This window comes from Balaenoptera physalus (genome assembly GCF_965194825.1).
Source record: "Balaenoptera physalus genome assembly, chromosome: 14".
Lineage (NCBI taxonomy): Eukaryota > Metazoa > Chordata > Mammalia > Artiodactyla > Balaenopteridae > Balaenoptera > Balaenoptera physalus.
In genome coordinates this window covers 10,021,568-10,044,175 of record NC_138893.1, presented here as the reverse complement: position 1 = coordinate 10,044,175, position 22,608 = coordinate 10,021,568, and the positions used below count along the sequence as shown (strand labels likewise).

Here is a 22,608-nt window from a genome sequence, read left to right as displayed (position 1 = left end):
TAATGTGTATATGTTAATCCCAAATGTTTTATTAATTAAAAAAAATTTAAACATCATTATTATTTAGTGAATTTAACGGTCAAGAAGAGTATACCTACATTTTCTTTTCCTTCCTAGGCCATGTTTTTTTTCAGTTTTGAAAAACTGAGGCAAACTGACATAACATAAAATCAACCCTTTTTTTTTTTCTTTCTGGCAGCACCATGTGGCTTCTGGGATCTTAGCTCCCAGACCAGGGATCGACCCCAGGCCCTCGGCAGAGAAAGCACCGGGTCCTAACCACTGGACCGCCAGGGAATTCCCCAAATCAACCATTTTGCAGTGAACAATCCAGTGACATTAGTATAGTCACAGTGCTGAGTGACCACCTCCTCCCTCTAGTACCAATGCATTTCCTCACCTCAAAAGGAAACCCCAGACCTATTAAATGGTTGTCTCCACTTCCTCCTTCTTCCCAGCCCCTGGCAACCACCAGTCTGCATCTGTCTCTATGGATTTACCTATTCTGGTTATTTCACATAAATGGAATCGTACAATACGTGACCTTTTGTGTCCAGCTGCGTTCACTCAGCAGAACGTTTGCAAGGTTCATCCGTGTTGTAGCCATGTAATAGTACTTCATTATTTTATTTTTTTAAGATTTTTTTATTTATTTATTTTTGGCTGCACCACGCGGCATGTGGGATCTTAGTTCCCTGACCAGAGATCGAAGCCGCGGCCCCTGCAGTGGAAGCTCAGAGTCTTAACCACTGGGACCGCCAGGGAAGTCCCAGTACTTTGTTCTTTTTTGTGGCTGAATAATATAGTATTGCATGGCTATACCACATTTTGTTTATCCATTCATCACTCGATGGACAGCACTGACATTTGTTTTAAGAAATTTTAAGTGTTTCTTAAATTTGTCCTCTTTATCATCACCAGCTTCTTGATTACCCACACTGAGTCCGGGTCAAAGATTTGGGGGACCAAAGACCACAGGGCACATTTACCAACATTTGTATGTTTCCTTTTAATTACGTGCTAGTGTTTGGCATGAAACATGGCCTTTTGACTGTGTAACTCAGATCCCAAGGCTGGGAAATACTGCTCTATCTTTGGGAAATTGCTGATGAGAAGCTATGAACTGGCATAAACTCCCATGTTTATAGAGTTGTAAGTGGCAGAGTTGCAGCTGCTTCCACGCTGGCTAGACTCCAGCCACCACAGCATCCAGCCAGGCCAGCACTGCCATCACCTCTGCGGCATCCACCACCCAAAGCGATGCCCAGACACTGCCGAGAGCCACACTTCAGCCAAACTGAACCACGTCTGCTGCCGCTCTTCTAGGGGCCTTTCCATGTGCCGTTCATTGTGTGACTCCCTGCCCCGCACCCTCCTGCCCGGTGAATCCTTCAAGAATCAGCTCAGGCATGTGCTTCTCGGGCCCTCCAAGAGCTCCCAGGATGCTCTGGCCTCACCCGCCCTGTGACTCTCATCACACTGATGCTGAGACTCTAAGGCTGTTCCTGGTCTGTCTCCCTGAGCACATTCTAGGCTCTGAGAAGGTAATGAGGGACTGCATCCCCTTAACCTTGACTTAGGAAGCCCCTCCTGGGCTGGAGTGGGGATGGACATGGGAATAAACCCCAGGCCCTGCCCTCAAGGAGCTCCCAGTCTGGAGGGACGGGAACAAGCAAACACACAGTAACAATTCAATGAGTCAGTGTCTTGACAGAGGAGCCCAGGACACAGCACATACACACAAGAGGTCCTCTCTGTAGGGCTTCGAGAGCAAAGGCGTGCTGGAGTGCGTTTTTTTGATCTTTACTGGAAGATTGTGGTTATATAATCGAGGGCAGGGCTCCACTGACTTTTCCTGCTAAGGAGCAGACAATAATTATTTTTGGTTATGTAGGCCATATGGTCTCTGTCGCAACTCAACTCTGTGGATGTGGCATGAAAGCATCCAAGTTTAATACATATTGTAAATGAATGAGTGTGCCAATAAAACTTTATTTATTTAAACAGTGGGCCAGATTTGGCCTGTGGGTCTGTAGCTGTCAACCCCTGCTCTAGGGCATTGCTAGTTATGTTAGGGAGAAATCTTATATAAATACTCTAATTAATATATTAATGTATATTAATATATTGCTGTGTTCATAATATATATATTGTAATAATAGAGTATATAATAATATATTACATATTTCACAGAATTTTGTGTCTGAAAAATGTTTTTGATGCTCAGTTCCACCACATCTGGCCCTGTCAGCAATGCTGGTTGACCAGCGATGGCAGGAGTAACTAATCCTACGGTATTATTTGAGGCGTGAGTAGAATGTGATGAGACAATGTAAACGGCTGGAATTTTAAGTCTTGCACTCCAGCATTCATCTGTGACTGTATCTACACCAGATGACAGAAGGAAAACAAGTCTGTGGGCCACAGATAATTTCAGGGAGTGAGTTAAGCTAACGTGTGTGTGTCACCGTTGCCATAACACGTTCAGTGAGCAGGGGGCGTCCTAGGCACTGGGCATGTGGGTGCAGAGGGCCCGGGGCTGGGCTAGGAATCCAGAGACCTGGGTTCTAGCATTCATCTGTGACTGTATCACACAAGAGATCCTCTCTGTAGGGCTTGGAGAGCAAAAGCGTGCTGGAGTGCTTTTTTTGATATTTACTGGAAGCTTGTGGTTATACAATCGAGGGCAGGGCTCCACTGACTTTTCCTGCTAAGGGGCAGAGAATAAATATTTTTGGTTATGTGGGCCATATGGTCTCTGTCACAACTCAACTCTGTGGATGTGGCATGAAAGCATCCAAGTTCAATACATATAGTAAATGAATGAGAGTGCGTTCATCTGTGACTGTATCTACACCAGGCCTTCACAGTGTGTTCGGTGATGTGCTGCCGATGAATGTGTAAAGTGCCTCTGTGCTGCCAGTTTTCACATCAGCCTGCTGGACATAGCTGGCCCCTCGATTAGAAACAGCGAGCCTGCCAGGAAAGTGTGTGTTGAACCTGGGAGGGGAAACTGGGTCTGCTTTCTCTTTTGTCCCAGAGGCTAATATAAAAAACAAAAGGCCCTACTGTATAGCACAGGGAACTATATACAATATCCCGTGATAAACCATAATGGAAAAGAATATAAAAAAGAATGTGTGTATGTGTGTAACTGAGCCACTTTGCTGCACAGAAGAAATTAACACATTGTAAATCAACTACACTTCAATTAAAAAAATAAAATTAAAAACAAAACAAAAACAACAACAACCACCACAAAACGTATTTGATGTAGGAAGAGCCAAACAAAGACACAAATAATACCATCTGGTTGATGATAAAAATGTTGGTTTTCTTCACTCTTGGATGTAGGGCTTGTTTACTTCCTCAGTATCTTACATTTGTACAGGGCTTTAGTTTCTGTACAAGCTGTCTCTGCTCACACATCGTTCACTTAATTCTCACTATAATCCTATGCAACAGGCAACTACGGTTTTTACGTCAAATGAGAGAATGGAAGCTCAGATTGGCTTCCCCAGGCCACGGCACTAGCGAGTGGCTCAGCTCAAGCTAGAACCCGGGTCTCTGGATTCCTAGCCCAGCCCCGGGCCCTCTGCACCCACATGCCCAGTGCCTAGGACGCCCCCCGCACACTGAATGTGTTATGTCAACGGTGACACACACAAGTTAGCTTAACTCACTCCCCGAAATTGTCTGTGGCCCACAGACTTGTTTCCCTTCCATCAACATATGTATATAGTGCTGCCTTTCCAACTAGAAAACAGGCCTGGTATTCTGTGTACTGTCAACCAAATCAAACTTGTAAGGAAGGAAGGGGTACCTCCCTTGTACGTGGCTGACAGTTTTGGGTTAGCCAATACACAAAATCTCAAGTGATCTAGAATTTCCAGTGGAGCTGTATCTCAACTGTATCTTAAGTGCTGTTATCTTGAACTTATATTAAGGTGGGGGAGACCTCAGCTGTGACTCAGGAAACTGAATTTCAAGTGTGTGTTTTTTTGTTTTTTGTTTTTTGGCCGCGCTGCGTGGCTTGTGGGATCTCAGTTCCCCGACCAGGGATCGAACCTGTGCCCTCGGCAGTGACAGCGCCGAGTCCTAACCACTGGCCCACCAGGGAAGTCCCCAAGTGTGTTTATGGAAAGCTGTGATATCACCGTGTTCCCTGGGATGGCTTCTCAGCCTGGCCCACAGCAGCCCCTGTGGGCGCCTCCCCTGAGGGCTCCAGGCTCCCACAGGGAATGTCCCACTGTGGGTGGGGTGGGGAAGGGATAATAAGGACACGTCGGCCTTGCTTCTGGTTGATAAAATAACTGAGGCAAGATTCTCTTTACTCACCTAGTTTAATCTGCTCGGGGGAGGAAGCATTCAAGACCTGATACTTATGCAGGGAACAGCAGGGAGTCTGGGGTGACTCTTCTCAAATTGGGGACAAAGAGAATGAGAGGAAAAGGAAATAGATGGAGAAGAAAAAAAGCACATGTTTTTGTCTCTTGATTTGCATCCCATTCCCTTGCCTGATTAAACTTCTTCCTAGGTGTTAATTCAAATAAATAACTCTTGTAGCCTCTGATATACTCAGTGGGATGGAGGAACTTGTTGGGGGGGTTCCGTTTATTCAACCTCTTCCTGCACAGTCCACCCCCCTCCGTAAGGGGCCACCTGATCCCAGTGGCACTGCCACACACACACATCTTGGGATGAGCTAACATGGGCGTGGTGAAACCATGCCTGGTCTCTGCTGGGTTTGAGATTTTGGCTCCTGGCCTCATCTCCTGAGCTGCCAAATGGACCCTTGTTAGTCCAAGACTGCCAAATTTCCAAGAACGGGAATTTACAAGTAAGAGAACAATACCCATCTGATGTGAGGTTTACTAAGGACACCACCACAATCTCCACCACCGATGATGATGATGGTGGTAAAAATCTCGCTACTTATGAACTCTCTTCAGGTCCCTTCCCAACATTTGCCCCCAATTCTTACAGGACTGGTGAGGAAGGAGAATGCCCAGAAAGGGGGAAATAAACTAGCAATTAGCAAAGGGCAAAAGGGGAGGGGAAAGCAGAAAGGTCATAAAGCAGCAGGAAGAGAAAATGCACCTCTAGCCTGTGTGCCGTCTCATCGTGTGAAACTGCGTCTTTGGGTCTTACTCCCGTCTCCTCGGTCCACCCCCTGCATCCTTCCTCTCCTGACACCCTATTAGTGTGGGCATTTTTTTTTTTTTTTTTTGGGCCCTACTGTGCGGCTTGCAGGATCTTAGTTCCCCGACCAGGATCGAACCCGGATCCCCTGCAGTGGAAGCACAGAGTCCTAAAAACTGGACTGCCAGGGAATTCCCTAGTGTGGGCTTTTTAAATTGGTGTTATCTCTCAGATCAGGAATCCCATGGACCCTTGAATCATTTATGTATTTGTGATAAGCATTTACTGAAACCTCTGCGAGCCAGGTGCCCGGCAGGTTGTGGGCATCTTCGCTAGATACGAGGGCCCTGGGAGTTCACAGGACCCCACCAGGGTAACGCATTGTGAGAAGTGGCTGGTAGTGGTCGAACAGGCTGCTTGGGAGCCGAGAGGAGGACCCCCTCGGTCAAGGGGTCACCTGACACCGAGGGCAATCAATCTGCAGTGTTCCTAATACACCCCTGATACTCCGTGTGGTTGAAGCCCAGTGGCCTGGGTGTAGCACTCACCTCAGGCTGGAGGTTTTCAGGCTGTGCACGGAGGAGAATAAAGAAGCCAAGAAATTCAGGATATTGGTGAGGGTGGTTGACATGATGCTCCTTGGGGTTACGGTGAGAGGACTTGGAGAGAAAGAAGGGATGGAGAAGCTGACTTGGAAATGAGGCTGTGTGAGGCTACAAGGCAGGGAGGTGGTGGCCGCAGGGGGCCACGGGCCTCAAGACCACAGGCGTTCTCCAGCCTCTGGGGGCCTCGCTTTCAGGATCCTCTACGCCCTGACCTCACCTGAGCTGCTTAACCGTATCTCGTCCCCACTACTCCTCCCCATCTCCTGTTCAAATCCTACCCATCTTCCAAGGCCAAATCCCACTTCTCACGCTTTCCCTCACTTCCCTAGCCCACCTGGATCTCCTCTCCCAGCCACTGGTTACCACTTACAGACTCGCTATAGTTTCAAGCACTCTCTTCTCCTGCCCAGGGGCAGTGTGAGCTCCTCCCGAGCGCAGACATTACTGTTTACGTGCCAGGCATATCACAGATGCTTAAGAAATATTTAGCAATTGATCCTGGCTAGTTAGCCAGGTGCCTTGGGCAAGTTAGGTGGCTTCTCTAAACCCTCGTCCATTCAATGAGGTTAATCGTACCCCCAATGACACATACCAGCCAATGATGGAGAAAACTAAGAGGTGTGGTATCCTGGACACCAAAAGAAGAAAGTGTTTTAGGCGGGAAGGTGAGGTCAACTGTACCAAGCGTTACTAAGAAACGGGGGGCAGGGCTGAGATCTAACAAAAAGTGAAGGTCATTGCTGACTTTTACCGGAGCAGTTCCAGGGTGGGGAGGGGGGTTGGGGGATGGTAGGGCAAAGCTGACTGCAGTAGTGAAACCGAGCAGGACCTTGTGTGGCTCCTGGGCACAAAAGCCTTCCTGTGTCCCCGCATTTCTTGATTACAGGAAATAGGCTTCATTCAGCCTCCAAGACCTTCCCTGAGTTCCAAGGGGTAGGTTCAAACAGATGCTAATCAGGGAAGGGACGGGATGCAGAGACAAGGGAGGAATAGTCAGGAAACAATAGCTCAGCCTTGGGGCAGGATCCTGGTTCCCCCTCAAGGGATACACAGAACAGTATCTTTGAGCTGTTTTGCAGACACTGAAACCCTCACCAGGTGGAAGAAGTTGACTGTTTGCTGCCCACGAGCACGTAGACCCCAGACTGGCTGGAACCAGAAGGCTGATGACGCAGACTCCCGCTTACCTCACCACCAACCAATCAGAAGAATGTCCACGAGCTGATCACGCCCTCTTTGAACCATTGCTATAAAACTCCTCACTACTCCCTCCAGGTCGGGACACACAGTTTTGAGGGCATTAGCCCACTGTGTCCCCTTTTGCCTGGCAAAGCAATAAAGCTCTTCTTTTCTACTTCACCCAAAACTCTGTCTCCGAGATATAATTGGGTATCGGGGTACAGAGGCTGGATTTGGCTTCAGTAGTTCAAGAGGGAATGGGAGGCTCTGGGAAGAGGGTAACTGCCTAGTTTTAGAATCTAATTACAGACAGAATAGCTACAAAAGCTATGGGCAACATTTACAATGAAACGAGGTGACCGGGTTGTCCTATGAACCCCCAAACACAAGCAGGGGTCACAAAGCCCCCCTGGTGTCAGTGTCTGTGTAGAGAAAGGAGAGGGAAGCGGCAGCAGGGCATCTAACAGTTCTGGGAACAGGAGAACCCCAAGAGCTAACAGGTACTCAGCTGGAAAGCGGGCCAATTTGAAAATGGCAGCTGAAACTTTTGAGGGATTTTTCTACTCCAAGGTGGAATGTAAAGCCAACAGCGGCTGGGAGATCTAGCCCCTACTGGGGAGAAAGTGCTGGGAATGGGATCAAAACTAAGGAGGATGAAGATGACATGTACAAGGAAAGAGAAGCTCCGGCGGGGGAGGGGAGCAGAGCCAGGAAATCGTAATGTAAGCTGAAATATTTTTAAACACTTCACCAAAAGAGCAGAAGAGGAAGCTCTGTGTCGCTAGAAAAAGCTATCTGCACCAAGCTTCTTTCAGGAAGTTCAGGAAAACTAAAACTCTCATAAAAATGAGCAACAGAAAATTATGGAGGGCAAATCCAACACAAAGTTACTATAAGGAAAAAGGATATAAAAGGGTAGTCAGGAGTACAACAACCCTACAGATAGTGAAAGCTTGCCAAAAAGATGTGCTAACGGATCAAAACTGTAATCGTCTATTGGGTTGGCCAAAAAGTTCGTTAGGGTTTTTCTGTAAGATATTATGAAAAAACCCAAACGAACCTTTGGCCAACCCAATGTTTCAGCTTAAGCGAAAAGACAGTAGAAAATGATAAACAGGAAAGAACAAAATGAATCAGCATCTGAAAAACTCAAAAATGAGGCAACAGAATTCAGGAAAGAAGTAGAAACTTTTAAAAAAGAATCATTTCAGAAATGAAGACTCAACTAGATGGAACACAAAGTGAATAAACATAACAGAGTATGCCTTAAGAGAAACAGAAGGTGGAAGTGAGGAAAATGTTTAAAGACAAAAAGAAAGGATATCAGACAAATTTAGGAGATTCGGGCAAATACTGGAGATAGGCAAAGAAGATTCAATATGCAAAATGGAAGTCCCTAAAAAATAACCCAAAGCAAGGAAAGAGAACAAATACTAAAACTAAAATTCCAGAAAACTTTCCTGAAATTAAAAGATGTGAAATGACAAATTGAAAAAGCACACCGTGTAACTAAGACCCAGAACAACCAACACCAAGTCATATTCTAGTAAAACTGTTGAACTTTTGAAGGGAACTATGGAAGAGAAAGAAAAACATCCTTTGGGCATCCAGGTAAAAAGGGGAAAATTATCTTCTGATTATCAGTTGCCCTTTGGACAGCCATGCTTTATGTCAGAGGAATATTTGAGATAGTCAAGGAAAGAAAATGAACCAAGGAATACTGTTTTCATGAGCCCTTCCTGAGAAATTTTCTAGAGAACAAGCTTCTGACAACCAGATAACTAGAGAGGCATTGACATAAGGACTGGTAACAAGCTATAAATAGTGACTTGTTGAACTAAGACCAAATGAGGGTTCAAAGTGAGAGAACATAGGGACTTCCCTGTCGGTCCAGTGGTTAAGACTCCATGCTTCCACTGCAGGGGGCGTGGGTTTGATCCCTGGTCAGTTAACTAAGATCCCACGTGCTGCAGGGCACAGCCAAAAAACAAAAACAAACAAACAAAGTGAGAGAATATAGTAGGTGTTGGTTACATGTACATGCCCAGGCAATGTAGATATAACTATAAAAATAGGAGGGCACGTGCAAAAAATTTTAATTGTTCTAAGAAACTGTATTGGTGGTATGTAGTATTTGAATTCTCAGCCTGTTATGTGTGTAATGTGGAATAAAGTAAATACGGACTTATGGTCTATTCTAATTCTTACATCCACTGTGCCCTTGAGAACCAGGATTCTCAGTGTGGAAGAAAGGAGATATGGATATAATCTAGACAGGGTAAAGGAAAAACCCTGTGGTCATGTATTTGAATTGGAACTATCAACACGGACACATGAATTCCTAGCTCTGTCTGAACATTTCTACTACTTAGATTGTGGTCCTGCAATGCTATTTCCCACTAAAAGAAACCAGAGCTTCATGGAAAAAAGGCTGGTTCTAGTTCAGAGAGCAAGGAAGATATTAAAGACCACAGTGGACCCTCTGTATCTGCAAGGTTCCACATCCTCAGATTCAACCAACTACAGATCGAATATATTAGAAAAAAAAAATCCCAGAAAGTTCCAAAAAGCAAAATTTGAATTTTCCACACAAGTTACATAGCATTTTCATTGTATTTACAACGATTTACATAGCATTTACATTATTTTTACAATTTTTTACATACCATTTACATTGTATTTATAATTATTTACATAGCATTTACATTGTATTAGGTATTGTAAGCAATCTAGAGATGATTTAAAGTATCGGGGAGGATGTGGATAGGTTATAGGAAAATACTACACCATTTTATACAAGAGATTTGAGCCACCGTGGATGTTACTATCCTCGGGGGTTCTGGAACCAGACCCCCATGGATACGGAGGGATGACTATACTAGGATCATGTCAAAAGGACCAGGGGCCAACTTGAAGAGGTTCCCATGGGGCAAAGATGGGACTCTGAACCACAATGAGAATAATGATTACAACCAATTGATATCCATGAGTCTATAATGCTATTAAAAATCTAACAATTAATTAGCAAACTTCAGTGGCTAATAAGGAATCAATCTGTTATCTTATCAACCAGTAAAAAAAAAAAAAAAAAAAAAAAAAGGGAAAGATCCAAGCATCTATCCTGCCTTTTCTTTATGAAATGTACCACTGGGCATCCAAAGAGTAGATGAGGGGAAGCATTTCTTTATAAGTATTCCAACTAATAAATGAAAAAAAACAAAAACAAAAACCCACCATGATGATAGAATTAGACTATTGCCATTTTGTTACCCACTAAACATTAATGGACCTAAGCAATGAGCATCAATTCCAATGAATAAAGGAGAAAGAAATGATAGAATTAACGTCTCACCATTTGCCACTCCCTGGAAATTAATGGATCTAGGACATAATCATTAACGGCTCCTAACATCACCTAGAGTGACACAAGCAGAATTTATGCGCTTCTGATGGAAGGTAAGACCACCACTTGTCTTGCCGAAAGGACTGAACCCAAGTCTGATCAAGCCTCTGGACTCAGCTGCCAGTTTGCAGACGATATGGAGAACAGAGGAGCATGTTGAACTGCCCCCGCCTGTGCAAAACTACAGCTCAAAAGTCTTGGGTTCTTCAATAGATGAACTTCAAGGACAAGAAAGGGATGGCAGAGGGAACTAGAGGTAGAAAAATGAGCAACTCTCAATCTGTAGTGTCTAGGAATGTACTTGCATGATAAAACAAGAAATGCAAGGAAGTGATTTCTGTGAAGGTGATGTTGGTGGTTACTTTTGGAGAGAAGGAGAAGGCAATGACTGGAACAGAGAACCTGCAGCAGCTTCTGGGGCTGCTGGTAAAGTTCTACTTCTTGACCTAAGTGGTAGTTACAGGGGGGTTCACCTTAGCTATCCATCCTTGAGCTATCCATCTGTTCTATACGACTTTCTGTATCTATGTTTTATCTTACAATAAAACGGTAGAAAAAAGGAGAGAAAATGGGAGAAGAGGAAGCGGAAGTAGAACTCCAGACAACCCTCATGAGGAATTAAACACTATAAAAGGGAGGAGGAATGGGACGGCAGTTGGGGAGGGGTGGAGGCTCAAGGGAAGTCCTCATTTGTGTCTTTTAGATGAGAAATGGCTTCTCTGCAGGCTGACTGGAATGATCCAGTAGAGATGGAAAGAATAACCATCCAGGATGGGAGAGGCTACCGCAGGAAAGACAATTTCATCTCAGACAAACAAGAATCTGGCACATTAAATGAATGTTGATTGGAAATTTATGATTTGACATTTGGTTGGTATTTAATTTGTAAATGTGCTTTGCTTTTATAGTTATAAAAGAAGTTGATACCTAGATTTCTCCATAATAATCTAAGCCAACCCTGGAGATCTTAAAAATGTTTTTCTTTCAAAAAGGGTCTTACTCAATTTTGAGAAAAGTTGCTTTAGAAAATTCTTTTCTATAATGAGTTCAAGAAACCTTTTTGTAAACTAAGAAATTATTCGGGCCTCATGTTCCTTATTTACAAAATAAAGGAGATGAATTACAGAATTTCTGGAGCCCTTTCCAGCTCTCGGGGGGAAATTCAAGTTTTCTAACAGCGGGTTTGTTTGAAACAAAGTGCAAACTGTAACACAAACAACAGACACACAGCAAACAAAAAGTACATGTTAAATTGTTCCTCAGTTTTCCTCCCTTTACATTGTATTATCCTAAATGTTTTGTTTTCCTCTTTCCATGCAGCCCTACTTTCTGAACTCTTTAATTATCTGCCTTGTGGATCTGTGGATCTGGAAACAGTAAGCTGGTAAGCGTGCCTGGTGCCAAGCGTAAAGAAAAGTGATCAAGCATCCCCAGGTTTGGTACTTGTCCTTAAAAATTCGGGCTTTACATCTCTAGCCCAGGATTCTTCATACTCTTCTTTCATCCTCTAATAAGCTCTCCTATATTCCAAACCTCTACCCATTTCCATTCCCCCAGACCTGTCACCTCCTCATATTCCCACACTTAGGTAGTTCCTTTTCACACTGTAGGAGGGTTGGCCTGTGACTGATAGTATCAGCAGAAGTGACAGCATTGTAATTTCCAAGCTTAGGTTACAAAAGACTGTGGCTTCCATAAAAAAAGAATGAAATCATGCCATTTGCGGCAACATGGATGGACCTAGAGATAATCATACTAAGTGAAATAAGTCAGAGAAAGACAAACATATGATATCACTTATATGTGGAATCTAAAAAAAAATGATACAAATGAACTTATTTACAAAATAGACTCACAGACATAGAAAACAAATTTATGGTTACCAAAGGGGAAGGGGGTGGGAGAGGGATAAATTAGGAGTTTGGTATTAACAGATACACACCACTACATATAAAATAGGGAAACAATAAGGACCTACTGTATAGCACAGGGAACTATGTTCAGTATCTTGTAATAACCTATAATAGGAAAGAATCTGAAAAAGAATATATATATACATATACATAATATATAACTGAATCACTTTGCTCTACACTTGAAACTAACACAACATTGTAAATTAAGTATACTTCAATTTAAAAATGCAAAAAAAAAAAAATCTTAAGAAAAATTTTTTTGAAAAAGACTGTGGCTTCTATCTTGGGCACGCTCCCCTTCCTTGCTTGCTCTGGAGGGAGCCAGCTGCCAGGTCTTGAAGACACTTAGGCAGCCCCGTGGGGAGACCCGTGCTATGAGGAACTGAGGTCCTCCGTCCAACAGCCCATAAGGTCTGCCAACCACCATAGGGATCCTTCAGCCCCAGATGAATCTCAGAAAAGATGGTAGCCCGGCTAAGGTCTTGACAAAAAACTCTTGAGAGACCTTGAACCCAGACCACCCAGCTAAGCTCCTGAATCCCTGCCCCACAGAAACTGTGAGATAATATACATTTACTGCTTTAAGCTGCTAACTTTGGGGGATAATTTGTTACACAGAAATAGATAACTAACATGGCAGCTTTCAAACTTTCTGACCACAGCCCATAGAAATGCTTCCCACTCTGCAATTCAGGACACACACGCATGCTTACACATACACACGCTCAGCCATGCACTGGACAAGCATCTGCAACTACTATTTCATGAAACAACACTTATTCCTACTGCATATACTCGGCATACTCTATTTTCTTGATTATTGTTTTCTTTTTCGTTCCATTCCATTTAAAAGAAAATGGAAATAGTGCCCCACTGAGCTGATTTCACAATCCACACATGCATTTTGGGCAAAGAGTGCAGAAGGACAGTGGGGAACAAATCATCATTTTTTTGGTTTTGCTTATCATTGGCTGATACTGCAGTAGCCATGACCTTAACTGACTCACCCCTAAAGCTAGTTTAGTTTTTTATTTTTTTAAACTAGCCCCTGTGTATAGAGTAGGTACCAAAAAATGCTCAATGTCTAATCCCTACACTTCATTATGTTTGGCAATAGGAGTCCAGATGACACTATACTTAATTTTTCATTAATATTTCATTAACTATTTAGTCACACAAAATTTAGAAAAATATGATGAAAACCTCAGTGTTCATATTCCAGCTGGGAAAAAAAAAAAAACATTAGAAATACAAATGCAGCCCTTGTGCAGCCCTTCCCAACCCCAATTCCCTCTCCTACCATAGAAGTAACCTTCATCCTGAAGTTTTTGTTTCTCATTCCCATGCATGCATTTTATAGTTTTATTGTATATGTTTATACATATGCAGGTTTCTTTTCATACAGGCTTATATTTCATATAAATGGGATCACACTGCATATATCCTTTTATGACTATTTTTTTTAATATGTAAGAAGTAAATTTATTGAGAGAGACACACTCCATAGACAGAGTGTGAGCCATCTCAGAAAGTGAGAGTCTTTTATGACTTTTTTTTGCCCAACATGCTGTGGAGATTTATCCATTAACTCTAGTTCACTCAGATTTATTTACTTATTTACTTATTTATTATTTAATGTGTCCATTCATTCATTTATTTATTTGCTGCACCTCGCGGCTCACGGAATGTTAGTTCCCCGACCAGGGATTCAACCAGGGCCCTTGGCAGTGAAAGCGCGGAGTTCTAACCATGGACTGCTAGGCGATTCCCTCTAGTTCACTCATTTTAACTCCTGTATATTATTTCATGGTATGAATTGTACCCAAACTCGTTTGTCCATTCCTCCTGTTGGTAGTCACTTAGATTTTTTTTTCTGTTATGAACAATACTCGATGGACACATATATTTCTAGTGTATATTCTCTATCGAGCATATAAATAGATGTTGAATTTCTTAAGAAAACAGGATTAAATACCTAAATAATCCTAGCAAAGAACTCTGATTGGTTTTATCCTTGTCCCAGTTTTGTATCCCAGACTATATGTCTGGATTTGTTTCTGTTTAGTCAATAGAGCCTCGAAAACGGGGCAAGCAGTCAGGTTAAAAGAACAAAAATAAAAAATGAAACATCTGCTTCATTTTGAACTGGAGATGTGAAGGAAGCCTAAGGAGATAATGCCTTAGTCATTTTTAATAGCTGCTGGAATGTCTTAACTCAAATGATCATGAACTTTTCTCTATGTAACCTGCCTATCAGAATCTGTGGGGAGAGCTGTGTCTTTTACCCATAATTTCAGGAACAAAAGGTTGATCCTGCCTGGGTTCATCTAGGCTGGGGATCAGCAAACTTTTTCTGTCAAGGGCCAGGTAGTAAATATTTCAGGCTTTACAGTCTCTACCACAACTACTGACCTCTGTCTTTGCAGAATGAAAGCAGCCATAGTCTATTCATAAACTAAAGAGTATGAGTGTTCCAATAAAACTTTATTTACAGAAACAGGCAGTGGACCAGATTTGACCTGCAAGTCATAGTTTGTTGAGTCCTGTCCTAAGCAGAAGAAAACAATTTAGACCAGCAATATGTAGTACTGTATATCGAAATTTAACTTTAATCTGATATTTTTCTCCTTTTAGATGGTCAATTATCCTAAAAACTGGTCACACCCAGTCCTGTTGAGAGTGCGAATAAATAATTATCAATACTATTATACACTGCCGGTAGGAGAGGTGCATTCATTTATTTCCTCAACAACCATAAAGAGCTATGAGCCCCAACATAGGCCACGTACTCCACAGGATACTGGGGACGTGAAAATAAAGTGCACAGGCACCCTATGCTCAAGGCACCCAAGGCTAGTGAAGGGAGGCAGACATTGGAATAGCTTGTAGTTGCCCAAAAAAGTAATGAAATGGAAATTTCCATGTATCTCTTATTGAATCATTGACAGTGGCATAAATATGTTTGGCCAACAACAGCAGCAGCAATTAAAATAAGTAACAACTCAACTGGCTAACTGCAGTCGGAGGCATCAGATACATCCTTAATCTCATGACAGGATACCATGTGGTTTCGGGAACTGAATCCAGGTTGGGAGTCCATCGGGCAGACCTGGGTTTGATTGAGTCTTAGTTCTAGTACTTACTACCCCCGGGACCTTGATTGTGCTTTTATCTCTGCGTTTTAGCATCCTCTATGTAAATGGCAATAGTAATAGTACTTACTTTAAAGAGATGATTATGAACATTACATGAAATAGTGTCGGTAAAGCACCCAGCACACAGTAGGCTTCATGCAAATGGCAGCTAATTATACGTATTCATTCAACAGCATTTGTTGAGTGCCTCCTAAGTTTCAGGATCATTCCAGGTACTGAACTAGGGCTATCATTATCCTCATGATCTAATGAGATACCACAAAAGTCTCAACTTTAGAAGCTGCACGGTCCAGGTGTAATAGGTGGTACGTGCAATTCTGTGGGGTCCTCAGCCTGACTCTTCCCACAACTGCTGGCCCTTCACCTTAGCCACCCTCACCCCAGCGCTATTCCCCGTGACTCTTAGGAATCTGTGATGGTTAATTTTCAGTGTCAACTTGACTGGGCCACAGGGTGCCCAGATACTTGGTCAAACATTATTCTGGGTGTTTCTCTGAGGGTGTTTCTGGCTGAGATTAACCTTTCACTCTGCAGACTGAGTAAAGCAGATGGCCTTCCCTTAGGTGGGTGGGCCTCATCCAATCAGTGGAGGGCCAGAATTGAACACAAAGGTGGACCCTTCCCCGAGTCAGAAGGAATTCTCCCTTCCTGATGACCTATGAATGGAACATGAGCTTTTTCCTGCCTTTGGATTCAGACACTGGCTATTCCTGGGTCTCCAGCTTGCCGACTACAAGCCTTGGGACTTGCCAACGTCTATAATTGTGTGGGTCAGTTCCTTCTGATAAATCTCTTTATATATAAATAAATAGATTTCTCTCTCTCTCTCTCTCTCTCTCTCTCTATATATATATATATATATATACACACACACACACACACATATACACACATCTATGAGTTCTGTTTCTCTGCAGAACCCTAATACAGATCAGTTCTTACCCTGTATCGCTCAAGTCACAGGGATGACCAGCCTCCAGGCTGCCAGCACAGTTTTGGTCCAGGTGTGGGACCCCCGGAGTTGTGCAGTGTGCAACCCGCACGCTCACCACCGCAGCTGTGCTCTGATCGCCCACCTCAACTCTCCACGGAGCCCCACCTCGCCTCCTCTCCCAGGGCCATGTACTCAGTACTCATGGACAGGGCAATGACCCACCAACTCCAAACGTCCCCGACACCTTACCTCCAGGCATGCAACGGAAGCCGTCTCCCTGATAACCGGGTTTGCACTGGCACGTGAAGGACCCGGGAGTGTTGTAGCAGACGGCATCAGGGTGACATCGGCTTAGCTGGCATTCATCCACATCTGCAAGACAGGCACCAAGCCCGGGGATAGTGAGATTGCTTCCAGAATTCCTAGTTTACACAATAATATAAGCCACTTGCTCAACTTCTGGGGACTGAGTTTCTGATCTGGGAACAGTGATTTAAGAACTCACCAAACATTAATTATCAAAACACTAACTCCTCAATTTCTATCTAGTGTATTTACAAATGTGTTTCACTTTGATGTTTTCATGAAAAATCAAGCATGCAAAAGGAAAAACGAGAGGATTTTTTTTCATTATTTCCTTCTCATCATAAACGAGAGCTTCAAAAATGTCTGAGTTTGGAGACAGATGATTAACTGCTTGACAGAAAAATCTCAAAGACCAGAGAAAATTCACATGTTCAGTAACAAAGAGAAAGTATTTCAGAAATTATAATCTCTTAGAGAAGCTTGGACTTTCCAGAAATACTCCATGGTATAACGTTAAGTAATTTTGCAAACCAGGGGACCGGGGAACGGTGTTCAGTTATTTCACTTGAAATTATCTTTAAGAGTACCCTGGCTGCCAACAATGGACTGATCTGAGGTCTGAGAGAATTTTGTGGAACCATTTATTCTCTGCATCTGAAGTCATTTATTCAAAAAGGGGACTTCACTTTTTTTGGAACACAAGATTAGAGCAGGCCAGGTGAATGACTGTATGTATCTTATTAAATAAAAGGCTGGACTTTAAGCTCCATGTGTGTAAGGATTGTTTGTCTTTTCATGAAAGACAAACAATCTCCTCAGTCCCTAGCAGACAGCAGGTGTTTAATTATTGCCTGAACGAGCAAGTGACATGGAACAAAACGGTACGGGGAGGACAAGTGTCTTCCCCAATGAGAACAGCCCCCCAAAGAAAGCACATAATTCAAATTACTAGAGATACAAAATCCAGCCCATCTACTCAATAGAGTTGAGAGAAGAATTCTCTTTTTTTTTTTTCTTATTTTATTTTATTATTTATTTCTGGCTGCGTTGGGTCTTCATTGCTGCGCGCGGGCTTTCTCTAGTTGGGGCGAGCGGGGGCTACTCTTCGTTGCGGTGCGTGGGCTTCTCGTTGCAGTGGCTTCTTTTGTTGCGGAGTACGGGCTCTAGGCGCACGGGCTCAGTAGTTGTGGCTCACGGGCTCTAGAGCGCAGGCTCAGTAGTTGTGGCGCACGGGCTTAGTTGCTCTGTGGCATGTGGGATCTTCCTGGACCAGGGTTTGAACCCGTGTCCCCTGCATTGGCAGGCGGATTCTTAACCACTGCGCCACCAGGGAAGCCAGAGAAGAATTCTCTTGAATTCGGAGTTGAGTCAGTAATTAGCATATGAAAAGTATCACCCAGGGAATTTTTTCAGGTTACACAGGGAGGAAAGTCAGAGTGACCACATACCTTGGCAGGCTCTGCCATCCCCAGAGAAGCCTGGCAGACAGGAGCAGGTGTAGGACGAGCCTCCCAAGTAGATGCACTGGGCCCGCTGAGAGATGTCACAGTCATGAAGGCCAGTCTCACAATAGTTGATGGGGCGCTGGTCCATGACAGCTTCAGACAAAAGGGTGACACGCAATGTTTGGAAGAGTCCCCTGAGCAGTCCCAGGGCCCTTCCAAGCAGTGCAGTCCACTGAGGTGGACTATGTCTGGACCCCAGACCTCCAGACCTCTCTTCAGGTGCATCCCTGCTCCCCGCTGGGTGGTACCCCGGCTCTCCTCCTGTTTCCTCCCACCTGGATCCCACCTCTGATAAGTCTTCGCAGCCTGCCACTGCAGGGGGTCCATCGGCCTGACTCTCGCCCTCAGCTTCGCCCCAGGGCTCTGTCTCAGGCCACTCTCCACACCTGGTCCCCGAAACCCAACTTTCCCTTCATCTGGTTGTGGAGGTGGAATCTGCAGGTAGACACGCTTCCTGTGGCACCTCTGTTGGTGGAGCGTTTGGAGCTGAGGATCTGAGACTTCCACGGTATCTTTGCCCTCGGCTCACTGGGCGGGTGGAATATTCACTATGAATGCCAGAGTCACCCACTTCCCACCAAGGAAGGTGAAATAAATTTTCCCAGGGAAGTGAGACGGGGATGGTAGAATGACTGTGGGCCTCTGGGGTGGGCAGCCCTGGGTTTCTACTAGGTGCATATGAGTTCACCATATGGCTTTGGGTAAATCATATAACTTCTCGGAGCCACAATTTCTTCCTCTGTAGAATAGGAATGACTTCCAGCTTGCCAAGCATGGGGAGGCCCAGTAGATGGGACTATTATTTTCTAAAGGGTCCTGATGACAAGACTCAGAGAATGAGGTCATAGGAAGTAGGCATGTGACACAGAGGCTAGAAAATCATACCCCATCTTGTGCTGTTGCCTCAAGATGAAAGTCAAGGACTAAGGTCTAGAGGGTGATTTCCAACAGCTGGTTCAGATACTCTGGGGTTTGTAAGGCACTTTAACTTCTGGTCTTAAAGCTCTAAGGCCCAGGTCAGAGGCTTGGCCCTCGCAATGTCAGAACAGAACACTTTCTTCCTGCAAGGAGGCCCTCAGGGTTTCGATTATCCTGGATACAGGAGGACTCCTTATCTTTATCCTCAATGAGTCTTCCCCAGATTAATTCCAGTTCATCCTGCCTCAAGTGCCTCGGCAGAGAGAGCTCCAAGCACCGTCAGGGGACAGGTAAAGAAGAGCCTCCTCTTCAAAGGTCTGCGCCCATGAGAGGTTAGCAAAGTACCGTATTGGCGGATGGAGGCCCAGCCTGTGGACTCAGCACTTCAGACTCCTGAAGTTGGACTGTTAACTAACTCCCATGGGACAGGGACCATGGAACCAAGTCTGTGGGACAAAGGGTTACTGGATTTTAAATTGCTACAAGTGGTCCAAATTTCTTTCTAGAAAACAGTAGCCCAGATTACACTGAACCAGCCCAAGGACACACTCTGTTTCCTTGGACCACTCCTGTTTTCTCTCACTTTTCATCGTTTCTAACACTCTTCTTCTCTCCAGGGTCCTCTTTCCCCCAACTCCTTCAGCTCGCAAAGTGTGAAAGGGACACTCTCGGAGAACTGGGACCGAAAAAAGGTAGGGGAAATATACCCAGACAGAACAACCAGGAAAGGAGTCTCACTTCTCTTCCATCAAATATTCAGGTCATTAGAGTGCGTAAGTGATCATTTTACACATTGTGTTTGCTCTAGCCTCATTGTGCCCCACCCTTGGTAACAGGCGAGGACCTTGCTGCAACATGGGTAGGTCCTAATGTCCCCTGCCCTGCCATCACCTTCACCTTTGCTTCTACTTTTATTTTATTTTTTTGGCCAAGCTGCTTGACTTACAGGATCTCAGTTCCCCGACCAGGAAATTGAACCCCGGGCCCACGGCAGTGAAAGTGCAGAGTCCTAACCACTGGACCGCCAGGGAATTCCCACACTTATGCTTCTATAATTCTCAAATCCTTTCTAGAAAAAGGCAGTTTATAATTTAATTTTTTAAATCATGTTTTCCTTCATGTAAGACCATTTTTCACACCAGAGCAATCTTCTGCTGAAGGAAGCTTTAGAACTTTACAACTCCAAATAAGTTAGTTCTACCTTTTTCATTTTCAAAGTATACAAAGCATTTTTTTCCTTTTTTCTTTTTCTTTCTTTACTTTTTTTAAACATCTTTACTGGAGTATAATTGCTTTACAAAGGTGTGTTAGTTTCTGCTGTATAACAAAGTGAATCAGCTATACGTATACATATATCTCCATATCCCCTCCCTCTTGCGTCTCCCTCCCACCCTCCCCATCCCACCCCTCTAGGTGGACACAAAGCATTAAGCTGATCTCCCTGTGCTATGCAGCTGCTTCCCACTAGCTATCGGTTTTACATTTGGCAGTGTATATTTTTAAGCAAAATATACAACAACCCAAAGGAGACCTTTTCACTAATTTACACAAGAGGGGCCACCAGCACATCCAGCTGTGCTTCCCTCAAAGGCTCCTAACCCCGCAGGCTGGCAATTTCCTACAATTCTCACCCTGTCTGTCAACTAGCAGGGGGTGCAGGGTGGGAGGGAGGGGAAAGTTTTGGAAAGGACAGAAAATCAGGCTCAAAATGGGATTTAAAAACAGTATGGAGGTTCCTTAAAAAACTAAAAATAGAATTCCCACATGAGCCAGCAATCCCACTACTGGGCATATACCCAGAGAAAACCGTAATTCAAAAAGACACATGCACCCCAATGTTCATTGCAGCACTATTTACAATAGCCAGGTCATGGAAGCAACCAAAATGCCCATCGACAGACAAATGGATAAAGAAAATGTGGCACATATATACAATGGAATATTACTCAGCCATAAAAAGGAACGAAATTGGGTCATTTGTGGAGACGTGGATGGATCTAGAGACTGTCATACAGAGTGAAGTAAGTCAGAAAGAGAAAAACAAATATCGTATATTAACGCATATATGTGGAACCTAGAAAAATGGTACAGATGAACCGGTTTGCAGGGCAGAAATTGAGACACAGATGTAGAGAACAAACATATGGACACCAAGGGGGGAAGTGGTGGGGTGTGTGGGTGGTGGTATGATGAATTGGGAGATTGGAATTGACATGTATACACTACTATGTATAAAATAGAGAACTAGTGAAAACCTACTGTATAGCACAGGGAATTCTACTCAGTGCTCTGCGGTGACCCAAATGGGAAGGAAATCCAAAAAAGAGGGGATATATGTATACGTATAGCTGATTCACTTTGCTGTACAGCAAAAACTAACACATTGTAAAGCAGCTATACTCCAATAAAAATTAATTTTAAAAAATTAATTACAATTACATGGTCAGTTGTGGTTTTACTTTTCTAGCTCCTGCATTTCTGAAGAGAACCCTGAACTGTGACCTGGCATGGGCAGAGCTGAGGAACTGCCCTGAGATGCTGCCACCCAATGTGACATTGGTCCCCGAGAGACACCTGCAAGGCTGGCTGGGGCCAGGAAATGAGACAACGCGGAGAAGGGAGGTGATGCCAAGAAGGAAGGACAGAACGAGGGACAGAAGCCACGTGTTACAAGGAGAGAAAAGGGCGGGGAATAAAGAGCCTTTAGGGGAGTGGTTTCTCAGCCTCTGGTTACTTTAAGTTCTGAGAATAAGATCACAGAGATGAATGATTCACAATAATTTTTCCTAACAACATGACAGGAGAGGGAGGGAGAACAGGAACGCTGGGTGAGCGAGGCTGAGCCTTTAGCCTAAGCCCACCTGCCCTGACCGACGGGCAGGTGCATGGTGCCGTGCACTGTACAACTCTGGGTCCCAACCTGCCCATGCTCCGTCCAGGCCACGTATCACAGGGGGCAACTGTATCTACACATAAAGGTGATTTGCAGGCCAGCTGAGGCTCTTTCCCTTTGTGTCAGCATACTTTGCACATTCCAATTAACTAAAAGTTTGCACCCAGTGGAAAAGAGAAAGTCACAGGCTTGCAGAAGATGACAAAGATGGAAATCCACAAAGCAGCCCCTCCCCTAATGGATACCCAGCCTCATGGAAAGACAGTCACCTCTGGCCATCCACATACCCTGCATGAGCGCACAGCCCCTCACAGTTGTCAGGACACAGAGCCGGCCTCCTAAACCATCCAGATTCTTTCCTCACCCTTCCCTGCTCTGACCTGACAGACGTCATCATCCCAGCCTGGGCTTCAACCCAGGACGTAGTTTTAACAAGGAATTCCGGGACAGTGAAACTGACCACTAAATTATCCAGGGACGAGCCAGAGTCTTTGTGTGAATGCATTCAGGCAGACTTGGTTTCACCCAGTGAGCCATCTCTCTATGAGGTGAGCCTCAAAGGAGCCAATTAAAAGAGGCAAAAGGCCAAGTGGGATGGAATTGCACAGGGGGCCACAGGCAGGGGGAGAATCAGGAAACCTCGATGCCAGGT

General features: G+C 44.2%; 1 protein-coding gene across 2 annotated transcripts in view; it reads right to left on the bottom strand.

Moving 5' to 3' along the window:
* The window catches only part of NID1 (nidogen 1), a 94,256-nt gene that overhangs the window by 20,163 nt on the left and 51,485 nt on the right, over positions 1-22,608 (bottom strand). For both annotated transcript variants that reach the window (XM_082423112.1, XM_082423113.1), the window contains exons 11-12: positions 18,089-18,238; positions 16,584-16,706 (exon numbers count right to left, since the gene is read on the bottom strand). In XM_082423112.1, coding sequence (XP_082279238.1) covers positions 16,584-16,706; positions 18,089-18,238 — 273 coding nt within the window. The remainder of the gene's footprint in view (positions 1-16,583; positions 16,707-18,088; positions 18,239-22,608) is intronic.